The 19,931-nt window shown below is 32.9% G+C and overlaps 1 protein-coding gene across 3 annotated transcripts; it reads left to right on the top strand.

The window, feature by feature from the left end:
• Positions 1-755: 755 nt before the first annotated feature.
• LOC148275919 (Golgi-pH regulating cation channel) lies at positions 756-17,199 on the top strand. Of its 3 annotated transcripts, XM_088235016.1 has the most exons (11): positions 756-993; positions 1,085-1,145; positions 1,234-1,331; positions 4,501-4,668; positions 6,525-6,692; positions 8,128-8,285; positions 11,326-11,451; positions 12,157-12,369; positions 12,857-12,977; positions 14,709-14,856; positions 15,854-17,199. In XM_088235016.1, the coding sequence occupies exons 1-11, from the start codon at positions 898-900 to the stop codon at positions 16,060-16,062; spliced, it is 1,566 nt and encodes a 521-aa protein (XP_088091142.1). In that variant the 5' UTR covers positions 756-897; the 3' UTR covers positions 16,063-17,199. The 3 variants fall into 3 exon arrangements, with proteins under 3 accessions (XP_088091142.1, XP_088091143.1, XP_088091144.1); XM_088235017.1 differs by lacking the exons at positions 14,709-14,856; positions 15,854-17,199 and adding an exon at positions 13,153-13,707 and having other exon boundaries at positions 12,857-13,015; XM_088235018.1 differs by lacking the exons at positions 756-993; positions 1,085-1,145; positions 1,234-1,331; positions 4,501-4,668 and adding an exon at positions 6,221-6,328 and having other exon boundaries at positions 15,854-17,066.
• Positions 17,200-19,931: the final 2,732 nt, after the last annotated feature.

The raw sequence follows: 19,931 nt of genomic DNA, 5'->3' as shown, positions 1-19,931 counted from the left end.
GCAGCACACATTTGGGGAAACACACATGACAATAAAAATATTTGAAAATCAAGCACTACAAAATAAAGCCATTCGATTAGTCCTCAATGCCCCCAAATGGACGAAAGTTAAAAACTAACTCAAAGACGCTAAAATTCCTCCAATCAATGAATTTATTGTTAAGCTGTCCAAAACATTCTATGCTAAGATTCCAACCCACCCAAATCCATTCATCTCGTGCTTAGCAAATTACAACTCCAGATCACCGTCTAAGCACCCACGCCCCAAACAGATACTTAAAAATATAACCCCTGAACCCCCTAACCCAACAACAACCAACCCCTGAACCCCCTTAACTCCCTTTCTAATGATATATAGTATATAAAAAATAAAAAATACAAAAATCGTATCAATCATGCATACCTCAGATGAAAGAGCAAGGGGACTTTTAGATCCAGTATCCTGAAAACCATAACATCAGAGTCAAAGAAACAGACAGTTGGAAAGGTGAGTCGTGGATAAGGGGAGTTGCGAAGTGAACGGGAGTTGAATTACAAGTGAGTCGGGTCTTCGCAACCGTATCCTCGGTCATGGAGACGATGTAGCTAAGCAGCACTACATGTAAAGCCTCGTGGAATTTCGACTGGCCCCCGAGGGTCATTTTTGGCCCGCGCCTTCTAGCTGCGAAAACCGAAAACACCTTTACATCTAGGACATCCATCATCCTCCAAGGAACGCCAATAATTTGCTGGTTAGTAAAGAGTTGCTTATTATATTTATCGAAACTAAAATGGAAAAGAAAAGCTATTTTAATATATTTTTATTTAATGGCAATAGTCTTATGTCTGTGGTTTTCAGTTTTCATTTTCATATGCGTCAAGCCGTCAAATTCAGTAAAAAAAGTTCGAGGATGTAAACATGTCCCTCCCGGTGACCCTCATCTCATTTTTTATATTGTTGAACAATTGTTTGGCTTTTCCCGATCCGGGAAAATGGGACGTTGTATTAAATGAGGTATGTCTCATGTTGCGTTTTAAATTTATCCTTCAATGTTTTAATAATTATGAAAAATAGGAATGAAAAATCTCTGTCACATTTTTTTTAGAACAATGTTCGAGTCAGTATTCCGAAGACTTTGTACAAGGATTCTGGAATATATGTTCAATGTAAGTGTATTTTTTATGTCAGTTGTTAAAAGTTAGTTGAGGCTTACTTTGTCACTTGGAATCAAAAGCATGTGTTTTTTTTTTCTAGTGGTGTGTGATTCTCTTCAGCCCGACCTGAGTATCTCAGTTCAATGGCTTATTACACAAACCAAGTGTTGGGAGGATTACTACAAGCCTGTTGCCCCTGTGAGTATACTAAAGATGCCCGTATTTAACATATATTAAATCAATAAACTGAGCACTGAAGGTAAAAAATGACTCAATAATATATCCTATTAATTTTAATTGTTTTTTTTAACAAATATGCGCGATTTTATTTATAAAGAAGTCCATTTTAATTAGTTGTTTATTACCTGAAAGTTAATCAAAAGCATATTGTACAATTCCATTTGTTTATATTTGACAAATTATTATTTTCACCCTTTTTATAATATAATTCTCAGATCTTTAATATATATCAACTTATTTAAACATAAAAATAATTATGTTTCTAAAAAATTGCAAATGGATCATATTTTAAAATATTTCTAGATTAGAAACAATAAGGGGTAAATTTATTCTATGAATATTATGGAATGGACTGAAAAATAATGTACACATGCTTGTATAGCACTAACAAAAACAAATAGCAAGAAAGGCTTTTAAATTCTATTTTTATTTTTCAACATAGTCATCGTCAAGGCAAACACATTTCTATCAACGTGTAACAAGTTTTTTCATTCCATCACTGAAAATTTCTTCCGACCTTTCTCGAATCCAGGACTCGATAGCTGCCTCCACCTCATCGTCCGAGGTGTAATGATTACCCTTGAGGTCTCTCTTGAGTTAAGGAAAAATAAATAAATTGCAAGGCGCAAGATCGGGGGAGTAAGTAGGGTGTGGAATCGGTTCAAACTTCAGGTTTCGCAGAGCTTCTTCAGTCGCGCGAGAGGTGTGTGAGAGGATGGACGAGCGTTGTCATGTTGCAAGATTTTACGGCGCCCCAATTGTTCAATAATGAAGCCGACCCATTCCTTTGATATTCCAATATCGTTTGCAATACACTTTTGAGTGATTCGTTGGTCATTTTAAATCAAATCGTCGACGAGTTTGTGATGTTTACTGTCTGTGGCAATGATCGGAGGTCCGCTGTGTACTTCATCAAAAATTATGGCTTTTCCAGGCTTGCAACCACGAAATTTTACTACCCGTCAACGACGATGAATCTCAGTAGGAGTCACTTTTTCAGCTGTTAAAAATTCAATAACAGCACGCTTTTTAACTCGCGTTGACATAGCACTCTAACACTTCTCCATACTTCCGCTTCTCAAAATACACTTGGTGAACGCAACGCCTTAAAACCTGCGCATGCGTATAGAGGGGAATGTTATTTCCACATGCCACCTGGGGCGCTCCTGAAAGTCATTTAATTTGCGTTCTACGAGCATGTGTGCATTAGTTTTCAGCCTTCCCTCGTATAAATATTTACATAGAAGTCTCAATATTTACTTAGATTTTAATATTCAACAATTCACCCTACAGTTAAGGAATGTTGCAAAGTGATTATTTATTTACACCAACTAATGACAGCTTATAACCACTGTAAATGCCCAGTCATATAGTTGGCGTCCTGGTGTAATGGTTAGAGCGTTTGCCTACCACGCAAGAAGTCTCGGGTTCGATTCCTCGACATGGTTGATATGAAATATTTATTTAAAATGGTGTTTTTACACTAGAATATTTTATAGTCTCTGGACTGGTACGTAAAATGTGAAGCGTAAGACTGATCATCTCGCCTTCATGTATCAAAAGTTATCAAGATACGCTGCAATTGATGTACCAATGAAGTGCCCTATGCACCATTAGGTGCGAAAAGGAAATGATGATGATGATGAAATGCCCAGACTTTCTCCCGCTCTACAGTCTTCTCCATCTTTATTGAGATTACCCACTGTTAAACTACTGGGAGTCTTCCTTTATTCTGACCTCTCTTGATCCTCAAATTGGTAGGACGATAAGTTCTTACTTCTACCAGCTGAGACAAATCAAATGCATATCTGAAAATTTGTTGATTGATGCCACCCATCATTAAATAAATACTTTTGTAGTGTCTAGAGTCGATTATTGTAATGATATCTATGCAGGCCTACCGATCAATAAAGTGACTCGCCTACCATCTGTATTAAATGCCTCAGCGAGACTTATTTTTGAAATCTCTAAGTTGAGTCATATCACTCCACTGCTTTGGGATTACACTGGCTATATTTTCCGCAGAGGGTGGAATGCAAACTCAGATGGCTTATGTATGTCACTGCACAACTCTGCTACGGAATATATAAAAGAACTATGCATTCCAAAGTCATATCCTAAACGCACTCTGATTCTATCAAAATTGCGTTATTATTACTATAATTATTAGTAATACTAGCGACTTTAAACTGATGTGTGTACATCTAATGCACTGTGTTTAAAATATAAAATATGTATAGTAAAACAAAAACTGACACTAACATATTACAACAGAGATGGAGAACATTTTTGAGAAGGGAATGTTGCAATATGTTAATATTGATAACTCCCTAGGGGGTGAAATCCAGTTCTGGTCTACAAATAGTTGGATAAAGTAAAATTATAATTTTTAAGTCTTGACTTAACACCGAAAACTCCAAGGTAGTCGGGACCAGAAATGAATAACAGAACTATTGTGTAAACAATTTTTTTAAAAATGTTTATCTAGTAATTCCTTAACTAATATGTATAATAATTACATAATAATTTCAACAAATAATAATTTCAAACACATAATAATTTCAACAAATTGTTTGTCATTAATTTAGACTCTTTATGATGACATTTTACTTGTACGTAAGATTGTTTTCAACAAAAACCATCGCCATCCCACGATACGATGCTTTAGCACCAGCATCCATAATATCTTTCGGCAACTCAATTAAATTCAAGTCAGTTTACCGGAGTTGCTTTGATTATTTATGTAATAAAAATAAATCAATAAACACTAAAAATTACTTTGAATTCCTGTGTTCATCCGGTCGGTTTTTGAACTCATTGAAGAAACATGAACTTATCACTTTCCCGGAAATGCTATTCCATTGATCCTTAACTTGGTTTTTCAGGAAGTTCTTTCTGGGATTTCAGTTTCAATGAATGACCTCTTAGATGGCAGTTTGCGCGTTTGGCACTCGTTTTGGCTACGTAGAAATTAAAATTCGTCTGAGTGTTGTGTTAGGCGCACCGGCCTTGTCCGGGAATTATCTCCACTCGTTCCTGTCTCCGGCTGTCTGTTTCTAGTTCGTGTTTCCCGAGGATGGAATCGCTCACTTGGAATTTCTAATCATTATGATTTTTCACTTTACAGGGAAACAGGGGAGAAACAGTTGTAGTGGATGAAGATAATAGAACACTGAACCACCTGACGTTCGCCCCGTTGGATAGTACTTGCGCTCATGGGGCTCACATTATTCTTCCTCCCGCCGTTCCACCCCCGTCCATAACTAAAGAACTTTCATCGCCAAAAACAGGCCGTGTAAGTATTTTCTAGAACTTTTTTCACTATTATTTTTTTTTAAATTACAAATAAAACTTTTAATTTTTCTCTTCTATCTGAACACCTCACTGGGCACAACCCAAGTTGATGCATTCATTTATATTATGTTTCAGTTTCAATAGTTGGTATCTTTAATAATATACGCATACTCATGCACACACATAAATGTCTACATAGATATACACACAAATATGGTTAAAAAAATCATAACAGTAGTAGTATAAGCACTGCACATAGGTACTGTGCAGATATTGAGCCGATTAGTATGCCACCGTCGTGGGCTATTTGGCTCTTCTACACCTTTCAGCTGCCGGTTCTCCAACATCCGCACAAATACATATACAACAATGTTTTATTCATAAGATACTGTGTTGGCTTTTACCTTATATGTATTATTTTATTTGATTGCAAGCCTTCAAAATGGAATGTGAAATAGCCGAAAGTGAGCATTTTCGACACCTCTTTCTGTTCACGTTCAATCAAGGAAATAAAACTGCCAAAGCTGCCCGCGATATTTGCGCAGTGTATGGTGAAGATGCTATGAATTATTGGCTAATTTGTTGTAAAACAATGAAGGAGAATACATTATTGACTTTTTTTTTTGTTGTGTCCTCTTGTTTTCTTCATTTGGAAAAAAAGGACTCAACTTATGTTAACACCCAATATTTAATTATTTTTTATTAAATAATGTTTTTTTTACAAACTAATATTTTTGCTATTATTAATCTTTGTTTTTTAACCTACTTTTTATCCAATTTAAGCATTATTTTCCAAATGTGGAGACATTTCTAGCTTCCGTGCTAATATTTGAAACACTAACATTACTTGTTCTTTAAATTACCGAATGCAGACCTTTTTGAGCACTTTCTCCCCTGTCAATAATTTTCTCCCAAAAATGCATCTCTTATTGCCAACCAAAAAAAATGTCTTAAATTGTCTTAAAATTTCAATTTTTAATGGAATTAATTTGTAATTAAAATCAGTGTATGGCAAAAATGTTGTTAAAGTGCCATTTTATTCGATAAACAATTTAATTAATAGTTATTTTTAATTAATGTTAACTTATAAATGGTTTAACCAGAAGAATAGTTAAAAAGATTTTTTCATTTTAGAATTTTCGCTTATCAAAATATGTTTTTTTTAAAATCTTGTGTATTTGAATAAATCCGTAGCATGTAGCAACAAAATAAATGGTTTTAATTAAATTACAAATTTAAAAGCTTCAATTAAATTAATTTAACAATAGAATCACTATGTAAAGCGCCCTTGAGGTATTTTATTACGAAAATGGCGCTATATAAGTTATCCATAATAATAATAATACATGTTTTCTCAGTAGAAAAGAAAAGAAAACTGTTTATTTATTTCTTAATTGACTTCATATGTGTTTTTACATAGAAAATTCCGATCTTGCAATGTCTGCTATCAGTCTGCTATTTCCTGTGTAACATGTTTTTACTTATCTTTCTGTGTTTAGCTAATCCACTTTGATAATTACCACTATTCTGAAGATAAAAAAATAAAACACATCGTCAATTCACCCACCATAGAATATTGTGTTTTCAAAAACATTTAATGCATTATTTTAATAATCATTTACCGCCTTTTACATGAATAAAATATTAATAAACGTGTATTGGTAATGTTCAATTTATACATACCTTCATATTCATCATATAGGCTAATGTTCGCTGTGATTGGTCAAGGAATGGAATACCTCATAATGTGAAAGAAAAACATTTAAATACAAGTTTTTAATATTTTTTTGGGCGTCTATTTTTAATGGTTTTTATTGTAGAAAAATAATTGATGTTTTAATTTTCATTTCCATGTAGACTCCGGAGCAACCGATATTTTATATTCCTGTGGATGGAGTTTACATGTTCACGCTGATAGTGAATCCGGTACAAAGGGAATCTATCACCTCTTACAATGTAACTGTCACTATCACCATGAAAGGAAAACATGGCTATCTCTCCGCTATCAACTGGCCACTTTTACCGGTTAGTATTGAGCAATATGATCAGTGTGAACGGAGATATTCTGAAGCAGGTAGAAGAATTTGTGTTTTAGGGAAGTACGGTTACCGGGGTTGAAAAGACTGAGAAAGATATTGAAGTGAAGGTTAGTGCCGGGAACAGGGTAAATGGTGCACTTCCTTGACAAACAATGTTTTTCGCAAGAAGCAAAACTAGCAGTTCACAATGAAGTTCTGGTAATGACCCTTATGTATGAGAGCGAAGTATGGAATTGAAAAATCAAAGATGAAAGTAGGCTGAATGCTGTCGAAATGCAATCTCTCAGGTGCTGGAATCTGTGCATTATGTGAGGCTATTGACAAAATCAAGAGTGTTGCGTTGGTTCGGACTTGTAGAGTGAATGGACAGCACAGAACGGCTAAAAGGATTTACGATGCGAACGTTGATGGATGCAGAAAACAAGGCCCAGAAAGACCAAATCCAACAAATACTCAAAGATGGACATGTCAAAAGTCATAATAATCAGCGATCGTGCATGAGAAGATGTATGATTGTAGAGAGGGCGAGGTCTGTATGCAAAGACGGCGTGATATGGCATTCCGTCCTTTCAACCTACCCTTACGGGGAAACGGTGTGATGGTTTTTTGATTTGTTTTGTTTGCATTGACCAATAACTTAGTAATTATGAACTTTATGAAAGCTTGTAGTATGAATGGTAAACATCTACTCGTGTTACCCTTGAAATAAAAATAAAACTTGAATTTTGTCATGTCAAAAGATTATAACTATAATTTATTGTGGACTGAATGAAAAACTTTTTGCCAAAGCAAAATTACATCTACTTTAAAATACCCATATTAAATCCTAAGTAAAGTAGTTTTTAATAAGTTAAAACACTGATTAATATCTTTTTTTCATTTTTATGAGCTACTGTGTTTTATCCAAATAATAAAATATGTTTTTTACACTACATATTTATGAATAAAATGTTTTGGTATTTTGAAAATTAAAATTTTATTAAATTATATATATGAACGTAGTGTAGTGGTTGGCGAGTTTGCCTACCATGCTTTAGGTTTCAGGTTCGATTCTTGATTAGGTCAACATGAAATATTCAATAAAAAGGCAGTTTTACGCTGAAATATTTCATTGTCCTTAGCCTGTCACCTACATTTGGTTAACCAACACTGTGCCCTATGCATCATCGGGTGATGATGATATATAACATATTTACAATGTAAAATCTCAATGTTTTATAGTGCTCTGAATTTTTATTTTCTTAATTAATTTCAATTGCTGTAATTTTTTCACAGTAAAAGAATATTTGACTACTGTGTTTTATGTTTTTTTTTTTCATAAGCCATTTTAAAACTGCAGCTAAATATCCTAAAAAATCTAGTTTTCAGCATTTTGGTCATTTAATTAAAATAATTGTTTCTAATTGGGTTTTTCTTTTCAGTTCTACGGTATCATGTGCGGAGTGTATTTGGTTTTGGGAATGGGTTGGCTCGTGGTGTGTGCCCTCCAGTGGAGGGACCTACTTCGGATCCAGTTCTGGATCGGTGCAGTACTGCTCCTAGGTATGCTGGAGAAGGCCACTTTCCTCGCCGAGTTTAGGTATGTAAATAACTCTAATCAATACTTGCATACTGTTAGAGGTATACTTGCATTTAATGTTTGTTAATTTTTTTCCCCTGTTTTACGTTTTTCAAGGGGAGCAAAAAAAAAGTGTAAAACCGAGGAAAACTTTAAAGTGAAGAAATAAAAAATGTATGGAAAAAATGAAATTTCATTCAAATATAATTATTGTACAAGACTATACTAAATATACTGCAGAAAAATTGTAAGAACTGTCATGATTGGGGATTTTTCACATTTACCAATAAATATAACTAAAAATATTTCGTATTTTTTCAATTACAATAATATTTTATTGAATTAATAAAAATATATGCATAAATAATTGTATCTAGGTACTTAACCTTCAAAACACGAAAATAAACATTTGAATTTGCGTAAAATGCATACAAAGATTTTTTTCCTAAATATTGGAAAATTTCATTTATATGGGATCACTTTTTTTAGTATGGCACCACAAAATTTCAACCGTCATTTACATCGCGGACTGTTTCACACTTTTATGATAACTGTTTAAACTATCTCCTTTTCACATTATGTGTGTATAACATCAAACAATATTCATATTGGCAATTTTTCAAACTTTCTACATAGTAATTTATTGATGTAAAGACTTTATTCTTCCTAAGCATGCGTCGACTGCATGTCACTATTTCTTAAATGTCAAAATTAGACACTTAAACAAAATGGTCAATTACGCTGCACCTACTTTGAATTTAGTTTGAGACAATAATTTACACTTTTTTTTATTTACCTCTATTTTATTATCCATTCACGCGGCGGCGCCCGGCTAGTCTTTTGACAGATCGAATGAGTTATGAAAAAAATATCGACGTAAAACCGGGGTTATGAAAAACGTAAAAAACGTAGGAACTAAATATTTCGGAAAATAATACTAACTAAATATTTCGGTGGAAAAAGCGGGAAAACGTAAAATCGAGGAACGTAAAAACCAGGTTTTACTGTATTAGAATTTTTGTTTTTTTTTTTTTTTTGAAGGAAAAAGAAATATTAGCGTTCTTATAAATTACCCAAATATTTTGGTGGCCATTTTCTGCCTTATTCTCATTTTTTATGCCCACCTCGTAGTCTAATGAACTGCGCTTTTGCCTACCATGCAAGAGATCTCAGATTCGATTCCCAACATGGTTAACGTTAAATATTTATTTAAAAAGGTGGTTATACACTGCAATATTTCATTATTCCTGAAGCGTAAGACTGCACATCTGACAAATCCCGTAACAAAAAAATATTGAGATACATTGCATCTGGTGTAGCAATGCAGTGCCTTATGCAGCTGGGGGTAACTTTTGATGAAAAGCTAACCTTTACGCACCGTAGAATGACAATTGCTGATAAGGCTATGCAGATCTTCATTATCCGGAATACGACAAATTTTAGTAGCATTGTTTCTATAAAATCTGTATTGTGCTCTGGTCCGATCACAACTGGAATATGCATCGTCAATTTGAAGCCCTCTGTACAACTGCAACTCTTTTAACTTAGAAAGAGTTCAGCGGAAGTTTTTACGCTACGTACAGTTCAAAAAGGGTAAATCTATAAATGAAATTTGCTACCATACTTTGATGTCTGAGTTGAGGTTACCATTGCTCTCCACCAAAAGGACAATTACTGACCTCACTCTAATTGTGATTTCCCAAAATTACTTTTGCTGATAAACTTTCGTGTACCCACAAGGACCACCAGCCTCCAACACATGTTCCAGTGTGAGTACAATAGGACAAACTTCACTCACCATTCTCCCCTCCCCCTGTGAGCATCCACAGAACAGCTAATAATTATGCTGAGCTGTTGGACTTGCTCCACGCCACTCCTGCTGATATTAATTAGCTATCCTTTCCATTGAATGGCCATCCCCTCAATTCTCCTCTTTTTGATTTCTATTCATCTTGACTTATTTCCTTTTTCTTTTCTTTTTTAAAATTAACATATTAGTGAAATAATTCTGATCATATTTTGTGTCAATTACTATAATAATTTATGTACTATATTAACCAAATATTGCAACAGCCCTCTGGGCGTTTATTAAATAAATAAATTAGGTGTGGATAGGGAAATATTGATTAATGTATTTTTTTATTGTCTAAGCATAATACACATAAGCATACCATACAAAAAGTAATAATTATTAACTGGATTCTTCATCTGCCAATTACAATTACAATGACTTGATCGATTACAGTGGAAGTGGATTACTTTATTGTGGTCAAATGTCAATGCGAGTCGAATTTAATATGATCTATGCTATGAGTTTCAGTTTGCCCGTTTGTTGTTTGTCTTGCGCATCGCAAGTTTTCTTTCTAAAAGATCTTAATTACAACTACATTTATTAATATTTTATTTAATTACTAAAATGTTTAGCTTGTTTGTTTTGTCTTGATTAATTCATTTTTGATCATGGTAATCAATTTATATGATAGTAATTATAGTCTAATTTACAACACTAAATGTAATTAAATTTTCACTTATTTTACCATTATTGTACACTTATTGACCTAATTTATGATATTTACTCTGTTGTTTTTTATGCACACTTTAATGTATATTAACTATTATAATTTTATGTATATTAACTACTTATTTCATATCTAACCTAGTATTTTTTTACACAAAAACTTTTTAACATTATTATTATTAAATTAAACTCGTTTATTCCCATGATTATATAAAATCATCATTGCAAATCCTACTTTCACTTGTATATAACATAAAAATTGGTTGAGTCTCCCATCAGTTGGATGATGTCGGTCACGACAGAACCCGGTCACTGGTGAAAATTATAAATAAAAATGAAAAAAACTAAATACTCAACAATAAATATTTTTTTAAAAATATAATTTAAAATATATTTACAACATTTTCATGTTACATATTTTCCGGCAATAAAACTTATTTACTTATATAACTAGTTACATATTTGTATAAAACATGTAATCAAAGTGGCTGCCACTATCAGACATAATTTTATGTATTTCATAATCCTATTTTTGTTTTATAGTTCCATCAATAACACGGGAATTCTGGTACGAGGAGCAGTTCTGACAGCCGAATGGGTTTCAGTAGCCAAGAGAGCTCTCGCCAGAATGCTGGTTATCATTGTGTCACTTGGGTTTGGCATAGTCAAGTAAGTTCAATGCAAAATATTGTTATTTTTTCCGTAACCCTTACAGGCCTGAATTAATTCCTGTAGATATAAAAAATATATTGTGTCCTGTATCCACTACAGGAATCATTTAATTAAAAGAAATATATATGTATCTTTTATAATTTGAAAATTTAAAAATGAACTACAAAGTTAGTGCTACAAACATCCAAAATGTGAAAATTTTGAGTCTCAAATTGATAAATAATTTCACAAAATTTAAGGAAACATGTGTTTTTAATTTATAATGTGTTTATTAGATCAAATAAGTTTAATTTTACTGAAATATATTTTAAACATGCCTAAAATATCATTTAGAAGGATGGCAGAAATTTGCTCTGAAACAAACAAGCCAGCCGAATGTCAGCCGTCATCTACAAAATATTTTTTCTACCAACTAAAGCAGAAAAAATAGACATTTTAAGGTATACCAGTAATTGAAAAATAAACTTACCGCTTTTTAATTTCAGTACCTACGTATAGGAGTAAAATAAACTTAAAATTTGTGTCTATTTTAATGAACACCTGATCTTATAGTGTTTATAATTAGTAAAATTTACCATTCTGCCTATGTTTGAACTTCTGTATTTCTTCGAATTCAGTCCGTCCCATCTTTCTCATAACGGCCAAGTTTGACTGTAGTATTATAATGACCTACATAAAATGCTAATACATATTTCAATACAGACCTCGTTTGGGCCCCATGCTGCAGCGCGTGGTGGCCCTGGGAGGCGTTTGGGGAGCCCTGGCGAGCCTTGAGGCCTGGCTGCGCCTGGGGGGCTCCGAAGCCCCCGGGGACGCCCTACTGGCCGCAGCTCCCTTGGCCCTGGTGGACGCCGCCCTATGCTGGTGGGTGTTTGTCTCCCTGGTAACCACTACACGCACGCTGCGAGTACGCAGGTAACTTTTTTTACTAACTATTGGTAGAACTGCATTTTAATTATAATAAAACGCATGTAGCATCAAAAAAATATATTTTAAGAATTTTAGTTAAGTAAATTTTGCTACCCTAAAAAATTATAAATTTTGAATTGCGCAATTTTGAAAGAACAGCATTTTAAAATGGCCAAATTCTATGATTTCCTTACTTTTTTTGAAACTACAGCCTTAAGTTACTATTATTTATCGAGTTATCAAAAAAACACTACACATATTTTTTTATTAACGAAATAACTGTGTTTAATTCGTGTGTACTGAAAATGGTGACAATGTTACTTAAAAATATTACTGGCACATCCAAATCCTCTTAATTGATTAGTGGCTTTCACAAACATGACTAAAATCTCCCGATAATGACTTCAATTCACCAAACTGTAATTTTATAACTTCCTCAATCATTTCTCATCAGGAACACCCAGTTGAATACATTTACATTTATCTCTTGCAGAAACATGGTGAAACTGACACTGTACAAGCATTTCACCAACACATTAATATTCGCCGTATTATCTTCCCTGGTGTTCATGATATACTCTATTAAGGCGCACAGCTTCACAGACTGTATAAGCGTAAGTATTTTACAATTTTAATTGAAATCATTCTGCCGGCAGAAGTTTGAAATGCTGTAAGGGACAAATTGTAAATAATTTTTCGAAAGGATATCTATTCAATACCAATTCTTGCTACCTACTTTTCTATAATTCTCTCCTCTTTCTTGAACAATTTACGCTTTGTCCCTTACAGCATTTCAATTTTTTCTTTCGACGACATATTGCACTCCTTTGTTAAGAGTACCTCAAGTATAAATCCACCAAACTGGGGAAAAATGACTGAAGATTTTGACATTCACAATTTTTTACCACAAATCAATATAAAACAATGTATGCAATATAATTATACTGTAACTTCAATAACAACAATGATTTATTTAAAATATCTTTAATTGTTAATTTTGACACTTAATTATGTTATCAATGCCACATTTCGTATAATGGCAGTCTTGATGATTAAAAACGATTATCGATAAATATATTAGAGAGCCATTATGCACTCCATGGAGTAGCTCTACCCCCCACCACTGGCAGTACGCCGCCGGCCACATGTCTGGCGGCCTCCGTGGTGTAGTGGTCAAGACGCTTGACTCACGCACGGAAGGTTCCGGGTTCGATTCCCGGTGAGAACACAAAAATTAAAATGTGATTTTTCTCAAGCCTGGGTGCTCTGTGATGTAATTCACCACTGTAATTAGGCCTCCTGGCCTGTTGTGGTGCAAAAGAAAAGAAAATGTAAAAAAAAAAATGTCTCGTAAATAGCGGTGCACCCCGCTTGTACAGGTCATTTCACCGATAGCTGAAACACGTGCAACATATTAAACATAATACAATCCTATTTTAGGGCCTTACAAAACATGATAGAATATAAAACACGTGAAACATATTAATGAAGTTATTTTCTGGTTATATTGCCCCCGGTATCGCTGAGGCCAGGCTCGAAAGCGAAGCAGTTGTCTTTATTGGGAGCCTAGCACTCAGCCAACAAATGCCGGGGTACCTAGTTACATTTAATCATTAATTTACAAATTTATTTACATTTAGTCAGTAATTTATATGCGCGTCCGGAACACATACATTAAAAAAATAACTGATATTAAATTTGAGTTTTGGACTGCTTATAAAAAAATCACAATGGATGTTCACAATTTTATGTTTCTCATTATCAATATGTATGTTTATGTAATGAAGCATTTCTTTTTCATGATTGCTGAGGGAAATAAAATTTTCCAACTAATTAATAAAGAACAGTTTTTTAAATGTTGTGTTTTCTCATAAAATACCTATTACAAAATTAAAATGTTAAAAATATGTTTATTAGATAAAGTTACATGCATTTAAGCATTGTGATTTAACACGTGATTTTTTAAAATACCTTAAGAGATTTGTCAAAATCACCCTTATTTAAAAAAAAAAACATTTTTCAGTTGATAATTCTGTGGCTTGGATCAAAAAAGGGCCAATGTCAGATTTAATATTTTTCTTTCCACCATTTCCTAGAGGGTCGATGTCAATAAAAAAAACTTGTATATTTATCTGTTTTATACACACATACATGTGTGGTAATGTTTTTATTCATAATTGTTGTCAAAGACATCAAGCAGTTCATTGGAACGCAACAAAATGGATAAATAATTACTCTCCTGTAATATTACGATTTACGACTTTGGCCATTTAATTTTTGAAATATTTTGGAAATTTATTTACAGTTGTAATAAGTATATTTTCTCATCTTTGAATGATTTTTAGGATTGGAAAGAACTTTGGGTTGACGAAGCTTATTGGCACGTGCTATTCTCCATAGTATTACTGGTCATCATGGTCCTCTGGAGACCGACCAACAATAACCAACGTTATGCCTTCACTCCGCTGCTCGATAATGCTGATGATGATGATGGTTGGTATTAAATCACAAACAATGTACTTATATTAGTCGAACCGGGCTGTGGTTCCGTGTAGTGCAGGTTCAAATCCCACTCTTACCACAACCTGATTCCCATTCTTCTGACACAAGTTATTTATGAATTTTAGGAAATTTTCTGAAAATTTAAATATTTTGGTAAATAATAAGAAGTCAAATATTTCCTTACTTTTTTACTAATTTGCTTTTTGTCTAGCAGTATTGATTCTTTCCTCTGTAACAACATTTTGTAGTTAAGTTCACTTTTTTGTATTATTTTATAAAGTAATTCAACAAAGATACATACAATTTGTAGGTATTAGTCAATACAATTTCACGTGCATATATGTGTATCTTAAATTATAGAATTAAACAACATAGATGGAATTACATTTGTTGGTTTTTTAAATTAAAAAAAAAAAAAAAATTCCTTGCAATATAAAACTTAATAACTTAATACAATACAATACAAAATAATACTTAATAACTTACAATACAATACAGAATAAGTTGTGCATGTGTACTAAGATATATTCCTAAGAAATATTTTTTTAAATTTGATTTGAATAATTTTGATATTATTTTTTTTTTTCTAGCAAAATGATCTTAGGAAAAAAAACACAGGAACTCACTATTGAGCTTTTTTGCCATCAAAAAATAAAAATTAATTGGGTTGTTTTGCCAACATTTTTTATAGGAACTCTTACCATTTTGACAAAAAAGTCACTTTTATTTAACTTTTTTTGAAGCATGTCCCTTAGATAAATGTAGAAATTTAACTAATGATTTTATATAACACACAGAACTACAAAATCATCAAAAGCATATTTAACTTATTGAATCTTTAATTTGTTACAGTGCTACAATGACTAATTAGATTCATCATTACTTGTTGCTATAATTTTCATTCATTCTTGTTATACTTATAAATAACTCTTATTTACTATATATATATATTGTATGTCTATAATTCAATTCCTTTTTTATCTTTCAGACGAGGAAGAGCAATTTGTGAGTGATGCATACGGTGTCAAGATGCGAGGATTCAGTGCGGAGACTCTCCCGAGTCCTCCACCAGCTCTTCGCAATGAGGAATCTGATCTGCGATGGGTGGAAGACAACATCCCAACTACTACGCTGCCCGTATTAGACTCTGATGAAGAAATCCTAATCGCTAAGTTTGAAGCGTCCAAAATGCAGTAAGAAAAGGACAAACTGTATCTTAATGTTCTTTAAAAATGAGCTTCTTCTTTACTGTTTCAAATTGAAGAAACATTTTGTCATTATTTGTTGGTAACAAACTGTGGTCTCAGGTAAAAAATGTTCTTAAGTCAAGTTTGGGCCAAGTTGAGTTAACTAACTATAATATTCGAGATAACTACCTTTCTTTTATTTGATCATAATTATTTCAATTCATGGGATGCGTCCTCGAAAAAATTAGGTAGAAAATATTACTTCATATAAAATTTTCATACTTCGACGATGTAAAATAACTTTTTAAAAATGTTCTTCTAGTAAGATACATCTATTATTTATAATGCGTCTAGGCAAATGAAGAATACTAGTGTAATAATAGTGTGTGTAAAAGAACCAGAAACTGGACGAGGTTTTCGATTCAATAATACTCTCGGGTAAAAATCCTGAAAAAGGAAATTCAGTGGAGTTGAGTCTGCCTCGTGGCATAGTGGGTGACGCAATGGCCTATCATGTTTGAAGTCTTAGGTTCGATTCTTAGTTAGGGCGGACGTAAGATATTGATTTTAAAGGTGGTCCTTCACTGGAATATTTCATCGTTCTTGGACTGGCACCTGAAATGTAAGACTGATCACCTTACCTTCCAATGAAGAACAATAATCAAGATATGCTTCAGCTTGAGTACCAATTGAATACCACCACTGGGTGTGCATAGTGAAATGATAATGATGATGAAGCTACCTGTTGATTACACTTTTTACTGTAGGGACAGAGAGAACCGGGTTGTGGTCTCGTGGTAGTATTGTGGGCTCGCGTGTCAATGGTCCGAGGTTCGAATCCCACTCTACCACAACTCGATTTCCATTTTTCCAGCACAAGTTATTTACGACTTTTAGGAAATGGTCTGAAAATTTAAATATTTGAGTAAATAATAAGTAGCTCAAGTAATTCTCAAGTAAAAAAAAAAGTCATTATGTCTGTAAACGTTATTAAAGCTAGCACTCAATCAAAAATATCCATATTAGTATGTGCGTTCTGTCAAATAAATATCGGGACTGAGTAAAAAACCAACAAACAAATCAATTATTACGTAAACCTTGACAAAGAAGCTTGTTTGCTTTGAAACCGGTCGGTGAAAAATAAAAATTAGTGGTTAAAAACAAAGTTGTTCTATTTATTTTATTAAATCAATTATTCTTCCAAATTCATCAAATCTACCTCAAAAAGGCTCCTTCTGATACATTTTTTCCAACGAACAATCCAGTCATCCATGCCTTTTTTTAGGCATACTCTGGAATTGCCTCGAGTTCCCTCTGTGAATTTTATTTTGTATTTGTATGCCTTTAATCGAGTCAAAACGAGTTCCACGAAGCGGTAAGTTAAGTTTGGGGAACAGAAAAAAGTCACATGGAGCCAGTCAGAAGAATACAGAGGTTGTTCGATGACATTCGTTGAGGTTTTGTTCAAAAATCAAATAGATTGATGTTTTTTGTAAATATTTCTTGGTTGTTAGTGATTTAGTTAAAATTATAAATGAAATTATCAATAAAACTTCTTGGTTTAGTTTCACTTTTATTTAATTTTGACCAACGAGCGCTTTCACCTAAGAAGGCATCTTCATGACTGGTAAATTGTTTGTAAACAAAGCGCTTGTTGGATAAAATTAAATAAAAGTGTAAATAAACCAAGATGTTTTATTGATAATTTTGTTTATAATTTTATCTAAATTATCAAAAATTAATTCACAATTATGGCTTCGTGAGACGGCGCATTATCGTGGTGCAAAATCCAAGATTTGTTCTTCCACAAATCTGTCCCTTTTCTGCAATGTTCTCTCTCAAACGTCTCGATAACGCTTAAATAATATTGTTTATTCGCTGTTTGGCCGTCAGAAAGAAATTCCGTGTAAACAATACCACAAATATCGAAGTAAACAGTAAGTATCATCTTGGTTTTCGAGCAACTTTGATGTGGTTTTTTTCGGTTTCGGCTCATTCGGCAAGCACCGTTCCGATGCTTGTTGGCTAGTTTGCATGTCGTACTCATAAACCCATGTTGTGTCGCCAGTTATGATGCGCTCTATGAATGTGGGGTCCATTTAGACTCGTTCCTGCATGTCCTCGGCCAATTGAGTTCATTACTGCATTTGAAAAAAATCTGCACTTTTGGAACAGGCCGCGCTGAGACGCGTCTCATGCCCAAAATCATTCAAACCGATTCGTGAGAGATGTTTAATTCACATGGAAGCTCTCGTAAGCTATAATGACAATTTTCAAGCACCAATTTCTTCACTCGATCGACGTTTTCTTCAGTATTTGACATTGAAGGACTTCCAGGACGGGGCGAGTCTTCAACCCTTTCAAACCCTCTTTGAACACTTTGTACCACTCAAATGCTCTTTTTCTCGATACTGATATTTCCAATGCGTCTGAACTTGAAATTTTGTTCGAAACCTAAAATTCAAGACAAATTCTTCTTTCTACTTTTTTCTCCATAGTAAAAAATGTTACACGCACTTAAGTACAATTAATGTTTTTGATTACTGACAACAAACTAAATGACAAATCGCACTCAAACTTAGCATCAATATAGAGTACTTGTTATGCCATCTAAGCAAAATATACATTTCTGAAAAATCGTTCACGCTGGTCTTTTAAATTACTCAGTCCCAGTTATTTATTTGACAGAACGTATAGTAAAAATGAAAACCATGTTATTTCAAAATAAAAAAGTATGACTTGTGACTTAAGAATTTTTACCCTGCAACCAGAAAGATGTGTTTTTATTTCAGTGCTTATCAATATTTATGTTATACATTTTAGTTTATGTACTGAAAGAATTAATATTTGTTTTTAACAGATAGTAAAATGTAATTAGATCGTACAAGGCACCATTTCATTACCTGCATTATCTTTGTTTATAATAAATACTTTCTTAGCTGTGAATTTTATTTTCAGGGATTTCTGAATTGGTCATTTTTGTTGGATTTTTTTTATCACTTAACAGTATTCCATATTTATTTATGCACTGTTTTATTTAAACATAGATTAAATACATAATAAAATACTAATTATTAGGGCATTTCCTAAATGACAATCATAATATTATGTATGTAATATTATCGATTTAATTAGAGAACTGATTTTAATAATTTACCACTTAATTTATGTAGACTTAAAAAGTCATCATGATTGTAGAACAATGATGCATATGTTTTTCAACTTTACATGAGAGCAGTTAAAAATTTTTTTTTACTCTTTATAACTCAATAAGTACAAATATTAAATTTTTTTCTAAACCTCGAACATAAAACCTTTTTAGATCAAATATAAAAGAAAGTCAATGTCACATTTTTCGCACATCCGTCGTTCTATGATCACGACAAAGCATAGGATTTGTTCTAAAACACGCATGTTTGTAACATAACATGATGTAAATTATTGTTAAGTTTTTTTTTTTAATTTTGTGGGAGTTTGAATGCTTTATATAAACTTTATATTTTAACCTGTGTCTCCTTTTTTGTATTATTATTGTGTATTTTATAATATGCTATTTCATAACATCAAGAATGATACCCACCAACATTCCACTGTTAACAATATTGAATCAATATTTTTAATGTTTTAATTTTAACTGCCCCAAGAAGTTTCCTTGTGAGATTTAAAGTATTGCAACCTTTCGATGTGTTTTCTTAAAATTTGACGCTACATATTTTCATATAAAAGCTTTACCAACAGCGAATTCTTATGAGGTTCCATAGATTGACAATATTAATTCTATATTTAAATTCTGATCATAAAATCAGCATGTTCAAGTGGCCCTCTACTGAAAATGACCTTCATTAGTACCATCATTAATTTTATACTTTTAAATGGTTG

The sequence above is a fragment of the Micrasema longulum genome, unplaced genomic scaffold (genome assembly GCF_059751315.1).
Source record: "Micrasema longulum isolate JH-2025_06_02 unplaced genomic scaffold, ASM5975131v1 h1tg001317l, whole genome shotgun sequence".
NCBI lineage: Eukaryota > Metazoa > Arthropoda > Insecta > Trichoptera > Brachycentridae > Micrasema > Micrasema longulum.
The sequence above is the reverse complement of the archived record's forward strand: the minus strand, read 5'-3'. Positions and strand labels throughout refer to the sequence as shown.